The sequence below is a fragment of the Ochotona princeps genome, chromosome X (assembly GCF_030435755.1).
Source record: "Ochotona princeps isolate mOchPri1 chromosome X, mOchPri1.hap1, whole genome shotgun sequence".
In the NCBI taxonomy this organism is placed as follows: Eukaryota; Metazoa; Chordata; class Mammalia; order Lagomorpha; family Ochotonidae; genus Ochotona; species Ochotona princeps.
Genome location: NC_080865.1, coordinates 38,365,265 through 38,383,287, shown reverse-complemented (window position 1 = coordinate 38,383,287; position 18,023 = coordinate 38,365,265). Strand labels below are relative to the sequence as shown.

At 41.2% G+C, this 18,023-nt stretch overlaps 1 protein-coding gene across 3 annotated transcripts in view; it reads right to left on the bottom strand.

Annotated features, from left to right (window-relative positions):
• The window catches only part of ARHGEF9 (Cdc42 guanine nucleotide exchange factor 9), a 312,355-nt gene that overhangs the window by 289,999 nt on the left and 4,333 nt on the right, over nt 1-18,023 (bottom strand). For all 3 annotated transcript variants that reach the window (XM_058658589.1, XM_058658588.1, XM_058658590.1), the window contains exons 2-3: nt 12,907-13,051; nt 8,853-8,947 (exon numbers count right to left, since the gene is read on the bottom strand). In XM_058658589.1, coding sequence (XP_058514572.1) covers nt 8,853-8,947; nt 12,907-13,051 — 240 coding nt within the window. The remainder of the gene's footprint in view (nt 1-8,852; nt 8,948-12,906; nt 13,052-18,023) is intronic.

Genomic DNA, 18,023 nt, shown 5'->3' with positions numbered 1-18,023 from the left:
CCAAAGCTGGGAGCCAGGAACTTCACCCTGCTCTCTCGCTAGGGTTGCAGGGAATCAACTACTTGGACCATCTTCTCTTGCTTTTCCCAGACCACTAGCAGAGAGCTGCTAGTGGAATAGTGTTACAGGTGGTGACTTTGCCCACTATACCACAATGCCAGATCTCAAGTATTCACACTTTACTCATCATTAATGTCATTGCATCATCCTGAAGGAATGCTCAGCCTAAGATTGTCTAGTCATATGTAAAATAAAGCATCAATAATTTCACAATTTCATGAAAGCATAAATTTTGAAACCAGATAGCCTTGAGTTTACATCTCTGCTTTACCGTTTAATAATACATTGCCGAGTCATTTTATGTGAGTTCCAGTTTCGCCATCCACATAACAGAAATAATAATAAAACTTTCCTCATGGAGCTATTGTTAGGATGAAATGTAATCAAACAGAGCACACAGTGTGTGCCAGACACTTAAACAGTAGTCATTATTATTTAGACAACATATCTGTAAATGCCAGTGGAAACTGGTGTCTGCTTGGGCCTGACTCTCTTCCCTAACACTCATAATTCCAGCAACTCCCAGAAAAAGCAGGCACTTGCAAAGACCTACAGACTACCAAAGGAGTCAAGGTGTAGATTTCATCCACTGACCCAAAGAAAAACACTTGACCCCGAATTCCTACGATGTCTCCAATATAGCTATTTCATTTGGCACGGCATTAATAAAATCTCCGTGTAGAATTCTGAGAGTGAAAAATCAAAGTAGGCCTAAACCAACACTGGCTAGGCAAGTCTCTTCCCATCTATTGACCTGTTTCTTCAGATACAGAATATAGTGTTGGTGCCTATCCAGGTGTAGCAGTCCTGACACATCAGAGTTCTCTTTTTCAGAAGATTTATTTGTTTGAAAGACAGAGAGGGAGAAACACAGAGACCTTTCACCTACTGATACACTTTGCAGATGAACCAAACAGCTGGGGTTGGGTCAGGCCAAAGCCAGGGGTCTGGAACTTCATCTGTGTCTCCCAGATGGATGGCTGGGGCTTAAACACTTGGATCCTTTTCCAGTGCTATCCCAGATCATTACCAGTGAACTGGATCAGAAATAGAGTAACCAAGAGGGAACTGATGCCCATATAGGTCTCGGTGTCATAGCCAGTGGCTCTACGTGTTATGCTATAACACTAGTCCCCAGGGTTTTCTTTTTTTTCCTTCCTGTGTGAACATTTTAAAATACCAATAGCCAGAGTGGGATTCACACTAATACAAAGACAGAAAGGATGTACAAAAAGAAGTCGCATCTCAACGTGGATCAGCAAAGTCCTGCCTCTTGACTTTCAAGAGAAGGAATGTACACACACACATTCATAATCAGGAAGATGAAGAGTGTCACCTCCCAAGTGCAGACGCCACACTGAAGGACACAAACTAAAAAAAAACCTTCTTAGTGTTGTTTTACAACAGCCAGGCCAGGACTCTATGTTTGGCCAATCTAATTCACTGTTCCACGAAAGAAAAGCAGAAACCAAGGGAGTCCTGAACCCTGACCTCCATAAGTGCAGCATTCCCTCTACTTCTCTCTAACTTACAGAAATCAACTGTTATAAAATATTGTCCCATCTAACCTCAGAGTTATGGAAAAAGCCTCAGGCTCTGTTTAGCAGAACAAATCTGTCACAGCAAAGAATGGAATGAGTATTTGCTGAACACTTGCTGTTTTATATAAGTGCATGTAGCCTCAGAACAACCCGAGAAAAGTAGCAAAGAAAATGCCTGCCCAGGCCCAGTGTGGTAGACTAGTGGCTAAAGTCCTCACGTTGCATGTGCTGGGATCCCATATGAGCACCAGCCTAATCTCAGCAGGCCCTGCTTCCCATCCATTCCCAGCTTGTGGCCTGGAAAAATAGTCAAGGACAGCCCAAATCCTTGGGACCCTGCACCTGCATGGGAAATCCGGAAGAGCTCCTGGCTCCTGGCTTCAGATCAGCTCAGCTCCAGCCGTTAACAGTCACTTGGGAAGTAAATCATCAGATGGAAGATCTTCCTCTCTGTCTCCTCCCCCCTCTGTATATTTGACTTTCCAATAAAGATAGATAAATCTTAAAAAAAAAAAAAAAAAAGAAAATGTCTGCCCAAGAATGAAATCAAAGTGGGTATTTGTGTTTCAGAAGCTGTGGATAACTTATTTTCTCAAGGGAACATCATCAAAAAAATGGGTATCTCTGCTGGTAGAGATACAAGAACTAAGATAGAGAAAAAATGGTATGAATGGGTTATAATGGATCAAGCTAAGTGGCAGAGATGAGAAATAAAGTGGCCATGATACTGACCAGTGAAAGGAAAAGAGAGACTATTCTTTAGTGGCAACAAATATTAAGCAGTATAGGAGAGAACTAAAGCTCTGAGGGTGATTTGGTTTCAGTTAAAAGAAGCCTGAGGAGGGAAGATATTTCTGTAAACGTTAGTGAAAAGAAGTGAATTCACTGAGGGAAGAGCTCAATGACCTGGAGTGTACTCTGTGAGTTTGAAAATACTCATACATATGAGATGAACTTCTGGTCATTGTAGCCATTTGGGGAGTGAACTAACAGATGAAAGATTATCTCTCTCTTTCTCTCTCTGACCCTACCTTAAACAGATCAGGGTGGCTGCACAGTGGCATCACAGGTTAACGCTTCCAGTGGAAAATGGTCCAAGTGTTCTGCAACCCATGAATAGTTCCAGGCTCCTGGCTTTGTATTGGACCAGTCCTTCCTGGCTGGTTTTGCCATTTGGAGTGTGAACCATCAAATGGAAAATATCGCTCTCTCTCTCGCTCGCTCTCGCTCTCTCTTCCTCTCACCACTTCCTCACTTTCAAATTTTAAAAAAATCTTAATTAAAATAAAAGGTAGAAAGTGGAATTGGAAGCATGGCAGCTGGGAACCCAAATCAGCGCTCCAATATGGGATGCCAGCATCAAAAAGTGCAGTTCAGCTTGCTGTGCTGCAACACTGGTACCCAACTGATTTTTGACCAAGGTGCCTGGAAAATATGGTGAGGGGGACAGTCTATTCAGTGAACAGTGCTAGAAAACTGAATATCTACACACAGAAGATTAGAATTGGATCCCTACTTTTTCCCAGGTTAAAAAAAAAATCAACTCAAAATGGAGTAAAGATTGGAAGGTGACTCATGAAACTGATAGAATAGCACTGTGTGGGAGCTGGATACCCTAGAAAAATTTAAAGAAGGCAATAAAAGTGGAAATAGACTAATTACATCAAACTAAAATGCCTCACAGGGGCAGGCATTTGACTCAGCTGCTGTGTTGCTGCTTGAGACTCCTACATCCTATATCAGAATGCCTAGTTCAAGTTCCACCTATTTCATTTCCAATCCAACTGCCTGCTAATTCACTATGGCATGGGCGATGACTCTTACTTGAAAGAGGAAAAACACCTGAATCACTACCAGGCTCATTGCAGAAAAAAAAAATTGTCAAACTAGCACCATGACTACTGCCTCTAGGTCTATGCCTGTGCAGTGAACTTGTGCAGCTTTCACAGCCAGGTTACCTCGGCTACTCTTCTTGAACCACCTGCACAAAACAATGAGATTCCAGGAGTGAGAGCTCAAGACCGTGCCTACTATACCCAGATTGAGCACCTGATAAACTTCAAAGGCTTCTACCCTACAGTCAGGTGCTTAGACTGAGTCTCTAGACTTGCTCACCATAAGAGCTGATCTCCAGGGGATGGGCCTCATTTTATTGTGTATTATTTCTAATCTTGAGTGGACTTGGCAGACACACTAGGAACTGTGGGACCCAGATGTGGCCAGACCGGGGCCAATCTGGGAATCCATCACCTTCTTCCAATAATCAGTAGACACATAAGAGGCCAAGGGATGGTGTCTTGGTGATCAGTACTGGACTCATAAAGCCCAACACTGGGCAGCCCTAGGCCAGGGTCTCTGGAAATGGAAGGTTAGAGGAAAGGTTTGCTGCACATAAGAAGCTGTTAATCATAAAACACAACATCTAATATAGGAATAAGAGCAGAGACCAACAGAAAACAGAGTTAAATTCTAATAAAGGGACCAGCATGTGGTGCAACGGGCTAAGAAACTATTTGTGATACTGGCATCCCATATGGAAACGAGTTTGAGTGTTAGCTCTTGTACTTTAACCCAGGTCGATGCTAATATAGCGGGAAAAACTAGAAGATGGTCCAAGTGACTGGGCTGATGACTTTCATATGGCAGACCAGGATGGAATTTCTGCCTCCAGGCTTCAACCTGGCTTCACTCTGGCCAATGCAGCCATTTGGGAAGTAAACTAACAGATGGAAGATTTCTCTCTCTCTCTCTCTCTCTCTCTCTTTTTGACATTATCCTTCAAATAAATGAATCTTAAACAGATGGGGGGGCACACAGTGGCATCATAGGTTAAGCCTCTCACTGCAGTGTCACCATCCCACATAGGAGCCAGTTTGAGTCTCACTTAATCCACCTCTAATGCAGCTTCCTGCTAATGTACATGGGGAAGCAGCAAAAGATAGTGCAAGTCCTTGGGCCCCTGCATCCATGTGGAAAATCAGCTTGGCCACTGTGGCCATGTGGAGAGTGAGTGACCCAACAAATGAAAGATTTTCTCTCTCTCTCTCTCTCTCTCTCTCTCTCTCTCTTTTTCTCATTCTCTCTTTCTCCCTCTTTCTCTCTCTCGCTGCCTGTTTTCCCTATAACTTTGCTTTTTGGATAAAAATAAATAAATCTATTTAAATTTTAGGGGTTTTTTACATTGATTATGTTTTCATGATGCAGTTCCATATGCCCTGGGACGTCCTTAACCCCTCCCTAAATCATGCCCCCCACTGTGTTCCCCTATATTATTACTACAGTATGGTTCTTCATAAACAGTCATAAGCTCATCATTCCAGGCAGACAATAACAGAGAGTCCAGTATTCTATTGTCATGATATAGTTCACAGTTTCATTGGCAGTCCATCTTTAGTCTGGAAGTAGAAATGCAAATGGCTTAAACTCATCAATCAAAGGTCATAGATTAGTAGACTTGATTAAAAAACAAAACCCATTTATTTGTTGCCTGCAGGAGACATAGCTCATCAACAAAGACCAATGGAAACTCTGTCTCATGGATTTCAATTTTTTTTCAGTTTTATCTCTTCAAAACACTTTCTTTCTCATTACATTCTTCACTGACGCATACATGATGCAGTAACATCATTTTCTTCAAGAAGGTTCTTGATTTTCTTTCATTTCTTTAGCGACACATTAGTCATTCAGTAGCACGCTATTTAACTTCATGGCATTTTAGATTTCTTTGTTTCTTCCGATTGTTGGTTTTGTTTTGTGGCTTTTCATTGAAGGGGGTGTATAGCAACTGTGTAATGGAGACTATCATATCCAGATGTGAGGATACAATGTAGTATGCATCTCTACTTCCAGACATGGACTTCCAATGAAACTGTTAACTATATCTTAACAATAGAATACTGGACTCTCTGCCATTGTCCATGCCTGGAATGATGAACTTATTACTGTTTATGAAGAACTATACTATAGTAATAATATAGGGGAACTCAGTGGGGGGCACAATTTGGGGAGGGGTTAAGGAAGTCCCAGGGCATATGGAACTGTATCATAAGATGTTAATAATTACAATAAAATGGGGAAAATTAATTGCTAAAATAATGATGAGTTCTGTCATTTGCAACAGCATCGACAGAATCAGGCATCATTGTATTAAGTTAAATATGCCAAGCAGAGAAAGAAAAACATTGGTTTTATATACAGTCTTTATAAAAGAGGATCTCGTATAAATGTGTACCAGAGAATAGGGTGTGAGGTGGGCAAGTAGGGTGGGGAAAGATTGATTGACAAGTATGTTATAGCTCGATAGTTCTAAGAAGTTCTAGAATTCCTTTTCACGGTAAGGTAACTATAGATAATGGTAGTATCCTATATATTTCCCTATTTTTAAAAATATGCAAAGTAAGATTTTGGATACTTTCACTATGAAGATATTTGAAATGGTTGAAATTATAAATGTATTTACCCTGATTTACACAATGTATACATATAATGAGACATAATATCCCATAAGTATGCATAAGTTAAAACTTTTTAAATACAATTTAAATTTTTCTTTGAAAAATGTTTTCTCCGTCTAGCTATGGGGGAGAACATTACAGCTAATTTTAACTTTCAGGAGAAAATTTGCCAGCTTTTAGATAGGTGATGAAAGTTGCAAAAAATAAAGGAAACAACTGATGGAGAGCTAAAAACAGCAGCAGTCTTCCATCATAGTTCTGGGGTCTGGTGCTGGTCCTTGTAGCCATGATGTTCCTTCCAGAGTTTCCTGACTTAGTAGGGTAGTATCACTGCCGTAACTAGTTTTGCCAAGACTGTCAACTGATACCCAACTTGGCAAAGACAAGCCAGGCAAGCTAGAGCCCTGGAATAGCCTGGAAATATTAAAGGTTATAAAGACACAATACAGCTAGACCTATATGCTTTGAGATCTACTGCTAATACCCTGGGAATCTTCCCCCAGAGAGAATATGCAATCAATTTTATGTCACTGGATTTAGGACCACAAGAAAGCCCACCTTAATACAAACTTGCTTTTTTTTTCTTAAAAAAACTTTTTAAGAGTTATGAAGGTGGGTGAGGAGAGAGGAAGAGAGAGTCTTCCACCTGCTAGTTCACTTCCCAAATGGCTGCAATAACCAAGGCTGCGCCAGGCCAAAGTCAGAAGCCAGGAGATTCATCCATGTCTTCTACATACGTACAACAACCCAAGCAGTTGAGTCATGTTCTGCTACTTTCCCAGCCTAGCTACTAAATTCATGGTCGGGCCTGTGAATTTGCTCTTACCTGTTAGGTATGCACATATGTAAGGAGTATCTTCATTCCACTTTCAGTGCTATTAACCCAGGTAACCCTGAAATTAGTGCCCCCAGTGTAAGAAAAGAGGGCATCTTTCCAGTCTTATAGTATCTGCCATATGATCAAGCCACCTCTTTCTGTTCCACCCTTCATACCCTTCAGAGCCCAACTCAAATTTTTCCTTATGGAATCTTGAGTTTTGTAGCTTTCCACATAGCTAGACTCTTTGTTTTGACTTATCATTGATTAATCCCTTTAGAAACTGTTTTGCTCCCAATTCTAGAGTATCCAAGATAATGATTTTGATTTTCAGTTGTGAAGACCTTTCAGGTCCTGGTTCTTATCAGCAAGGTGGCTTTGGGTAAGTAAAGTACCCTTTGAGTCTCAAAATTTTCATCTACATAATGGGAATATTGTTGCCATCACTGCCAAATACAACACTGAATGAGAAACCATTTTATAAAATGTCACAGAGACCTAAGTCATTATTACTACCATTGTCAGAGACACAAGGGCTGATCAAGGTTGCAAAAGTGTTTCTAAGGCATATTGAGTCCCTGAATGTCACAGAGTCCCCTCAGGATCTGCTGGTGACTCCAGCCAGTTCACTGAAACACCAGGCTAGGATATCTTGCTGGAACCAGCAGAGTGCATTTTAGTATTTTGAAGCCTTACAAAGATTATCTTCCAATCATAAATGACTAATTTCTGTTTTTGGGTTCACACACATTTTTTCTTAGGATGAATTTGATGTTTTGTTTGCTGAGTTGGGAAAGGCCCAGTATGGACACCAAGACCAAATGGACATAGGTATCCAAACATACTGATCACCCTCGCCTCAGGAGGAGCAGATCTGCTTGAATCTACACTGAAGCAACCAGTGAGAAGACTGGCAAACAGGCAACTGAGCAGGGGCAGGGAATGAGAGAAGCAAACTAACTACCATAAAATGTTCCCTGTGATCCTCACTTTACCATTCTCAAACTATAAAACAAAACAAACAAACAACAACAACAAAGCCTCTACTTCGTTACATACATTTCTAGCTAAGAATCTCTAATTGGTGATTGTCATGGAATAGACCTAAAATGTGGTGACAACAGGCCCATTTCTGAAATATTCAAATTGTAGTACAGTGGTTAAGTGAAACTCGAGCCATTAGCACAAATATCTCAGGGTTGCATTCTTAGTTTCTCACCAGGGTTTAACTAAATACACATGCTCCCAGGCAAACTGACTCTGCTGAAGCACAGACACACAAAAGACATTCACACACATCTCCCAGGTGTTTGATATGGAAATGGACAGGCTCACAGAGCTAAAACATACACAAGAAGTACTAGATGTCAAAACACCCAAAGATACACTCAGACAAAAGGGTAGACAATTATGCAATTGCTCAGAGACACGGAAAAGCCATTCTTACAAAGGCCTATTCAAGTGTATAACAGATATGCATGTGAAGGCATGGAAGTAAAAAAATTCCAATAACACTAAATCTCTAAGCACATATTTTATTACAACTGTATTTAGAAGCAACTTCCCAATGGAAATTCCTATAAATATGTCACCAGTTAGCACTGAAGATGACCACAAACTCAAAGGACATATTTAAGGATATAATAGAAACAAACCTAAGTACCTAGGGCTTAAAATCTCATAGCTCCCCCATCTGCCATGGCAAGTGAAGCCAAAGAAAACAATGCTAGCAAGCTGCATGGAAATCATCAAAGTCCTTGATTTATCTCATTAAAAAATTAACCTCAGGGGGAAAAAAGGCTAATACTCCCAACTGTTACATAGCCATAAAATAGCTCCAAAACACATCTAAAATTTTCCTGCATCCCAAATGTTGGAAGCACCAACACTCACAATATGTCTACGAAAAGAGAAGCTTAGAGGAAATTAATGGTGCTTCAGACATGGTGATTTCCAAATGGATTAGGAAAAGGGTCTTACTTCATCAACTGGCTTATTTCCTGGTTCCCGAAGCTTCCAAAATCCACCAATATTCTTGCAGGTTTCTAGTGTGTTGGAGCCCTGGCTCAATTTACCTGTAGAGAGAGAATATTGTTTATAGGCTGAGACACTTCAATTCCTTTTCAGAAGCTCTGGCTGTTGGTCATCTTGGTCTAACTTTCTAAATCACCAGGATGGTGACAGGCATGAAGCAGAAGGGGAAGGAAAACTCAGCAATCAATGGAACAAACACTGGACTTTCTCAAGAAATTCACACTTGATGACTGAAGTACCCTGGTCCTCCCTGCATTGTTTAGGGAATTTGTCAGAAAAGAAGGACTTTATGCTCTTGTCTGGAATTACAAACTAAGAATTTCAGGTCTGGACAACTATCTGATACTTTAAGTCTTAGATATGGAGAGTCTGGTTAACTAACATAACAGACATTGTCAGAGCCTTGTTGTCACCAACAGTATTTAGTATCTTGCTCACCCGACATTCTGCCAGAGCGGCAAATTCTTGCAAGGAGGGAATTTCAACTAAACTTGAACTATGGTTATGCAGCGGGGTGGAGGAACCCACCATGGGGGGAGGGTGGGAGGGGAGAATCCCAGATTCTATGTAATTACAACACAATGTAATTAATAAATAAATTTAATAAAAAAAAATAAAGAAGAAACATGAGCTGTCGGCGTATCCAAAATGAAATGCGCAGTAGGAGAAGCCAAGCATATATATAATCAGAAACAAATAATAAGTGAAATCTGTGTTCAGAACTGTTTCAATTTCCAAAGTGAGGTTTGAAGCAGGGAAATGAGCAGAACTGACTACATACAAGTATACACAGAAACCCATCAACAGAACCAGGGTTTCCCAACCCCTGGCTCAGGTATTAAACATGATTAAACAGTACCATTACCACAGAAATATTGAGTAACAAGTAAAAATATTAAATTAACAGGTAAAGATCAGTTTCTTATCTACTCCAAAACCAGTATCTTTAGACTGTTTCCAACTTCTCCAGAACTATTCCATCTAGTGCTGGGAGGTTCTTCTATCTGTACGCTAAACTCTATAGATCTACTTGGAGGGACACACCTCATTGGGAAATTATCTGAAAACTTCTGAGCCAGCGGAATTTGAGGAGATTGAAGCAAAGCTCAGCCAAGTTGTGGAATGGTACCTGTGTGAGCATGCCTGCAGTGAGGTTGTTTTGCGATTCTGACTTTTGCACGTAAAAGAATCCCACCATTCTCTTAGAAAACAGATGTTGAATCCTAATGTTGGCATTGCCAGATATTTACAGACTGTCAATTATGTAAGGTGCCTGGTGAGGTAGTAGACACGTTCCTATCTTTAACTGATAAGTTGTTATTGTTATTATTATCATTCCCATCTAGTTCTATAATACCTCAGAGCTTATAAAGCATTTTTATGTTTATTAGCCCTTCAGGGGCTTACATGATTTTATATGAAGTCCAAATTATTACACCATGCTTAAAAATGAGAAAACTGAGGTTCAAAGAGGTAGAGACTTTTTCTAGGTCACACAGGTGGTAGAAAAGTAAAGATTCAAATCTCAGAAAGTCAGGCTTCAAAACTGGTCTATCCTAGTACAAATTTTTTAAAAAACAAACACTGATGCCATTTTTCTCAGTGTTTGTTGAATGAGCAAGTAATTGCATGAGTCAATGAATAACAAGCAGCTCCTGTACCAGGCCAGATGCAGGTTGGGTCTTTAGTGGTATGTGAAAGTGGCCAAAATTCTTAGACATATGAGATCAGTGGAGGGTGGTTTGAAGAAAGAGGAATCTGTCATCACTATTTTAGGGACACCCATCAATTCTATTTCATTCAATCCTCACAACCCTGTGAGTCAGATGTTATTAAGCATTTTCATTCTTCAGGTAAGGAAACCGAGATCCAAAGAGGTTATGCAACTTTCCCAACCTAGCTGAACAAAATTTCAAGCTTAGTCTGTTCAAATCCAGGCAATTCTCTTTCTAGTACATTGGTCTGACTTGGGAAATCTAGATTAAAAACTAAGAAATAATGTGTTATGAGAGTGTCTAAAGGATCACGGAAGATTAATAACAGTGACAGAAAATTACCTGAATCTCTGAGTCCTGAGTAAGACAGAGACATAACAGGTACTCATCATGATCTGCCTACAGTCCTTGGATCCTATTGCCAGCGGGGTCACAGATAAAAAAGAAGTTCCTTTTGGAAGCTGGCTTCCCAAATGGAGTCTTGATGTCACTTTCCCTCCCAGGGATATTTTTAGCCCTAAGTGTTTGTGTGGGACCTTGAGAAACAGTTGCAACGTAGGAGCCACTTATATCCCAGAGGTGAGAGTGCCTGCTGAGGTGATGGCAGGACTTGAGTCAATCTTAGAATTACATTTTCCCACCTATGGCCTATAAATAATCAGACAGCAGTCCGTATGATAAGGATTATTAACCTTGTCTACCATCTTCTGACAATCAGGAGGCTGCTGGGGGATGGGGGTTATCTGATGTGCTTGGTAGTAGGATAGCGGCTGCTCAAAATTTGTATTTCTCCTAAGAAAGAAGGAGAGGAAGAAGGAAGAGCTGTGACTACATCCCCTGCATTAGATCTCCTGGCCTGACGTATTAGGGAATTATGGGAGAGTACTTCACGCAGGAGACTCAGGACTTGACAGGCATCTCTTATCGGCTTGATGATTGGTTATACTCATCACTTAACAGTCTCTTTAAGGGGAACAGGGGTGGCGACCTCCCTGAAGATGAGCATGTGGAATCAGAGACCTGGCTTCCCAGCATTTAAGTAAAATTGCATTCTAGCACAGTGAAAAGTCAGGAGGTGAAGCTCTCAATCCTAACTCTGCCGTGCATTCCCGGTGTGGCCTTGGATAGGTTTCTTTCTCTCTAAGATTATTACCCCATCCATAAAACCAGACAGCTTGATCCCTAATGAAGGATTATTTTCCTATCCTCAAAATTCTTTGAATTCTCTTTTTACTGTCTCTGAACTTCCTGGGGATTACTGACAGAAATAATGCTACAGAAGACTCAGGACAGTGATTTATTCAGATTTTATCTTCCTGAAATACTGGGAAGGATTCACAAAGTTGAAAACAAGCTTTTAGTCAAAGCATCTCACATGTCCCCACACATGGAGTAATGCGAATAAAGGGCAAACAGGAGTAGAAGCCAGTCCACAGCAGCTAGAAAATCTTTGGGGCTTAGGGAACCTTTGGAGCATCGTGAGGAAGCAGGATCAGAGATTCCAGAACATTTGAAGATTTAAGAAAAGCTTAGAAAGGAATGCTGGGAGGTGTCAAGCATCCTCAGCATTACTACAAGTTTTGCTGCCGTAAGAAGGAATACTGTGTGGATGTAGCCTGGAAATCCAAGAGCACAGAATCTCCTAAGTTTGGCAAAAGATGGAGCCTTGCTTCTTCATAAGAAGAATCTAACAGGCAGGGCCAGTGGCTTGAGTCTAAAAAGGCTGAGAGATAACTGATGTTTTGAGGGAAAAGTCTCTTGACATTGAGTAGCTTAACTGAAATCTACCCTGAGCCTCAGGGGCTTCTCGTGTTCAGTGGCCAGTGAAGAAGAATAGGACCTATGATCCACAGAAAGTAAGTCTATGGAAGATTCAAGACAGGCAAGACAAGGATAAAACCAAGTGGAGAATATACAATTGGTCACTTTAAGGCTGGCAGAGTCTATATTAAAGCACTGTGAATAATGGAGAGAGGAGGAACAGGATCATATGAGTCATGGAAAGTACTAGGTAGAGAAGGCCAGAAAGGGAAAAGCAGGTTTTTGGAAAAAATACAAAATTGGCTATATTCTCTGAGTTAAATGATCCCCCAAATGGGCATACTTCCACTTTCAAAGAAAATGGAAAGGGCAAAGTCTTTGCTAATGGTAGGATTTTCAGATAACAGTGCGACTCACTACCGGGATATTGGCAGGCAGAGAGGATGGTAAATGTCAGCAGTCTGTTTATGCATGAGGCTTGCTTGGCATTTCCTGTCATAGAGATCAGGGCATCAAAAGCTTACCAGTGCAAAATATCATGGGTCTCCTCCATCCTACTTGATCTAACTCCATGGGGATACTCTGTGAGATGGGCAGAGAGTAGCATTTTTCCAGGAGAATTTTGAGTGGTGGAGCGCTAGGTGGTGGTTCAGCTGGAGGAACGAAGGCCTGCAAAGAAAGTCAATGAGGATTAGTGACTCAGTAGGAACAGAGAGCAAGCCAGAACTAACCTTTGACAGTAGAGCTTCTGATATGAAACATTATCTAGTCCAGCCTGAAATCCAAGTAGGGTTAGAACATGTGATCAATAAATGAAAGTAAAGACACAACTATCAACAGCTTAAAAGATATTGGGCAGTGATCCCAAGTGTGGGCAATGGCCTAGGTTGCAATGCACCAAGGCAAGTGTTACACTGCTGTGAGAAACAACAGCTAATAGATAGCAGGCATCCTGGGCCTAGTTAATGCCAATTCTGTATCAACCATACCAGTGTTGACAGTATAGTCACCTAGACTATTCTATTTTTTTTCTCCTAAAGATATGTGGGGGGATGCTGGGTCCATGAGCTCTGTGAACAGGAGGTCTGGTGGAGCCCAGGTCACCTGGCCTGGATTCCTAGATCCATCTGTGTGGTGGATGCCGGGTCCATGAGTCCCAGTGCAAGGGAGTCCAGCAGGGCCTGGGTTACCTGGCCTGGGTCCTTCGGCCTGCCTGTGGGGAGGATCTGTGAGGGTCTGGGGCAGGCAGCCTAGGGCTAAAATGACACTGGAATAAACCCACTGACTGCCAAGCAATGAACTTGTGGGGGCTTGGTGTGTGGGCTTGCAAGTAGCCTGGGGGATGGCACAGGTAGGGGCATTCAGGGACATGAGGGCTCACATCCAGGATTGCTGATCTGAGCATGGAATGTATGTGTCAGAACGGGGCCTAGATGGCAGGCCCAGATGCATATGGAGGATATGGCAACCCACTGGGGCCTATAGAGGACATCTGGTACCACAGTAGAGAAAGGAGGACAGAACAAATTGGACAACTATCCCAACAGAGCAATGACTGCAAATAGCTGGGCAAATGGAGATTATATGATACACATGTCAGCCAATGGGCCTTGGAAAGATTTCTTCATCTTTGCTTCGGTGACAACTATTGAAGCCACCTATGCAGAAACCTTGGAGCACGCTTCACACTTGGGACCCTGGGATGACATCGGCTGACCGTTCTTCATTCCTGGCCACTGGGACAATTGGGAGGCTGGGTGTGGCTTTTCCCCTTATCTCCCCCCTTCCTCCAGATACAGGAAGAAGAAAAGAACAATTTAGACACATTCTCCCAACCTCTGATCTTTCCTGCCCTGATCAACTATGTAAATATCATAAAAATTTTAAAAAAATGAAAAGATATTGGGCAGCGAAACAAATGTAAAGCAGGCAATTGATTTTAAGAAGACAGCATTTACTTGTTTATCATTTCTGAGATATTTTAATGTGTTTATCATTGTAAAAAAAAACACAACTTTTTAATCTATATATTTGAAAACGAGAGACTGCTGCCTTGCCGAAATCACATTTCAGCTAACACTAAGTCCAAATTATCCCCTTTAACATCAACACATTCTAAATTGCTTTAATTCCAAATCCTTTCTCTCAAAATTCTGACTTCCTAGTGGAGAAGTGGAAAGAAACTATTACCTATGAAATCTCTGTGGAGCAAATGGAATGCGTGCGTATTAGAAACTCTGTGACTATACTCATGCATGCTGTCTCATTCATTCATTTTTAAAAATTTTTTTTCATTCACTCTTTACTACTCCTCCACAAATAGATGGTAGCCCATTTTTTAAAGAGTTATTTATTTATTATTCGAAAGTCAGATACACAAAAAGGAGGAGAGACAGAAAGGAAGATCTTCCATTTGCTGATTAACTCCCCAAGCGGCCACGAAGGCCAGAGCTGAGCTGATCTGAAGCCAGGAGCCTCCCTGGAGTCTCCCATGCTGGTACAGGATCTTAAGGCCTTGGGCTGTCCTCCACTGTTTTCCCAGGCCACAAGCATGGAGATGGACAGGAAGTGGGGTCACTTGGATTAGAATTGGTGCCCATATGGGATCCTGGTGTGTGCAAGACGAGGACATTAGCCACTAGGCTAACACGCCAAGCCCGGTAGCTTCCCCACCCCCGCCCTTTTTTTTTCTTCTCTTTCTTAATTTCTCTTTTTGCTGTTTGCTTGTTTGTTCTTCTCTTTTTTTTTCAGTAGACCATTTTTAAGGAAGGAAGCTAAAGCTCAGAAATGAGAAATGAGTTGCCCAAGGTAACACAACTAGGGGATTATAAGCCTATCTGATTAGAGACCTTCCACGTTAACTTTCTTCAACATAATGAAAAGATTTTATTGATCCATATGTCCTCCAAATTCCTCTTCAACATTCCTAACACAGTAGAGGTTTCTTTCATTTACATTGTTCCTTCTTACAAAGGCTGATGTGGGGAGATGTGAAATTTGGATGACTCTGAGAAGGGTCTCTACCCAGTTGCTAATACAATTTCCAAGAACAATAGTCATTTCACCCTTATAAACAGCAAACGTCATCAGGTTGTACTGAAAATCGGCTTTCAGAAGGTATGAGAGACTGTGCCGAATCTGTATGCATCATAAGACATGATCTCAACTTGATTTTTATTACTATCCCTAATCCTAACTTATCTCTTTTGTCTCATGGACACCTAAACTTTCAGTGCTCACTTGCATTTTTAAACATTTATATGTTTGCAAGGCAGAGAAGAGAGACACACAGAGAGAAGGAGGGACAGAGAGGAATCTTTCAGTCACTGGTCCATTCCCCCAAATGAGGCAATAGCTGAAGTTGCACTAGGCTGACCCTGGTAGCCCAGAACTCCTCCCTGATCTGCCATGTTGGTGGTAAGGGTTCACACATTTGGGGTTGGTGTGAGGGTTCACACATTCATGCTTTTTCACATTAGCGGAGAACTGGATTAGAAGTAGAGCAGCCAGGACTAGAATCAGTGCTGAATTGGTATTCTGGCATTGCAGGTGTAGGCTTAATCCCCTAGGTCACAATGCTAGCCTCTGGAAGTCCCCATCATAGAGTATACAATCACGTATAGATGTGGAAAAAATCTGGGACCCATCAATGGAAGGCACTGGTGTTAACAGGGTGACATTTTACCTGAAGTCCATATGGGAGAATTTTTTCTGGCCTTATTCAAGCTCCTTGTTTACTGGCATTCATTGACTTTCAGTTGCATCATTCCAATCACTACCCCCATCATCCTATGTTCTCATTTCCAGTGTCCTTGTGTCTGTGCCCAAACTTCCTTCCCTCTTCTTATACAGACACTGCTCATTGGATTAGGACCCACATTAATCTTTCTTGACTCTCCCTCTGAAATTTAAAGTTCCTCTTTCCAAGAAAGATCACATACACAGATACAGGAGGTTAAACCTTGAAAATACTGGGGGTGTGGTGGGGTAGGGTGGAGCACAATTTTTCACCCAATGTGGAAGGACATAGCATTTTAGAAACTTCAGCTTAGGGAGGTACCAACATTAGGTGTCTTGAAGTTTAGGGGACAGGGCCCGGCACCCACAGAGATAGAAAAAGATTTTTAAAAAAGGAAGGGTAGAAGGTAGCTGTTTGTACCTCTGTTAAAGCCTGCATTGAATTAAAGATATGATTTCTGTGGTTCCTAACATCTTTAAAGAAAATACCTTGCTTCCCAAATTAGAGCTCTTGAAATATTGGATCCATTATTTGATGTACCCAGAAACATTTGCTGCAGTAGCCATTTTGAACTGTGACCTTGAGGATCTGAATAGTAAAACCTATCGCATAGAGACAGCATTGCTCATTCAGAGAGACCCCTGTCTATTTTACTATTGTACTTTCTCAGGGGTTCCTAAGAAGGGACTGACCCCACTTAGAGAAGTTAACAAAAGTGGAAGCAGAAAGGAGAGGCTAACACAGTTGACAATTTGACTGGCAAAACCAGCTGCTTCTTTCACAACCCATTGGTTGTTCACCATCTTTGAAAATGGGCAGCAACTAACTAGCTAGGTAAATTGGGCTCCATAGCTGTGTGGAATCTAGTATTTGTCTAAGTAAAGGCCAGGATCTTTGTATCTTGATTCCACATCTACCACCAACTCATAGTCTGATTAGACAAAGCTTAACATCTTCAACTGTGAAATAATGACACATTAATCATCATAGACACATTAATCATCATGCTAAGGGAATCATATGAGAGAAGTAAAAGCACAAAATATGTATTCAATAAATCTGCACTCTTCACTAGGAAAGATGCAGGAAAGACTTTTTGTTTCTAAGGAACAAATGTAGGAAATGAAGAATCAAGATTAGCTGATTTATCAGAGGGCACACACCTGGTAAAGTACAAAAGCCAGGACTTTGAAAATAGGCTTTCTGCTTCAAGTCTGATGTTTATTCCCCTCAAGCCCCATGCTTCTTTTCCTTGTCTGTCATATGGGAATACTGACAATAATGATGCTAATGATCATTAGAGTGCTTCTGCACTATCTATGTTGACATGGAAAAGCATTCTATAACGTTCCATGCAAATCTAACAAATTTTTAGCATTTGTTCCCTTCCTCGCTTTGTATCCTGCTAATTCTCACAAAGGGATTAGCTAATAAGAAGAGGCTTGAAGTATAGCCCCTTCCTGTGTCTTGTTCATTCTATAACTAATGAAAGTAGTTCACATTTATTTCACAAGGATTCTTAACCACACACTGTTATAAGCACTTATAGGTGTTTACTCGTTACATCTTCACAACAACTCAGTAAGGAAGAGATTATTTTCATCCTCGTTTTAAAAATAGCTCCTGACTCATGGGGTAGTCATGATGATGAAGTGAGTTCATATGTGTAAGATGACAAGAAACAGTGGCTGCTCACATAATATGCATTGTAAAATGTTAGCTATAGTTATTAGCACTACTCTTCATTTTTCAGGTACAAGGAGTTGGGCATGGAGTTTAAGTCTATACTGACCCTGATAAGGCCCTGTGCCTTCCAACTGTTCCCGTGCACACATACACACATCATCCTCTTGAGGACTCACTCATTCCCAGACTAAGATAGTAGCCTCAGGCTTGATGCAA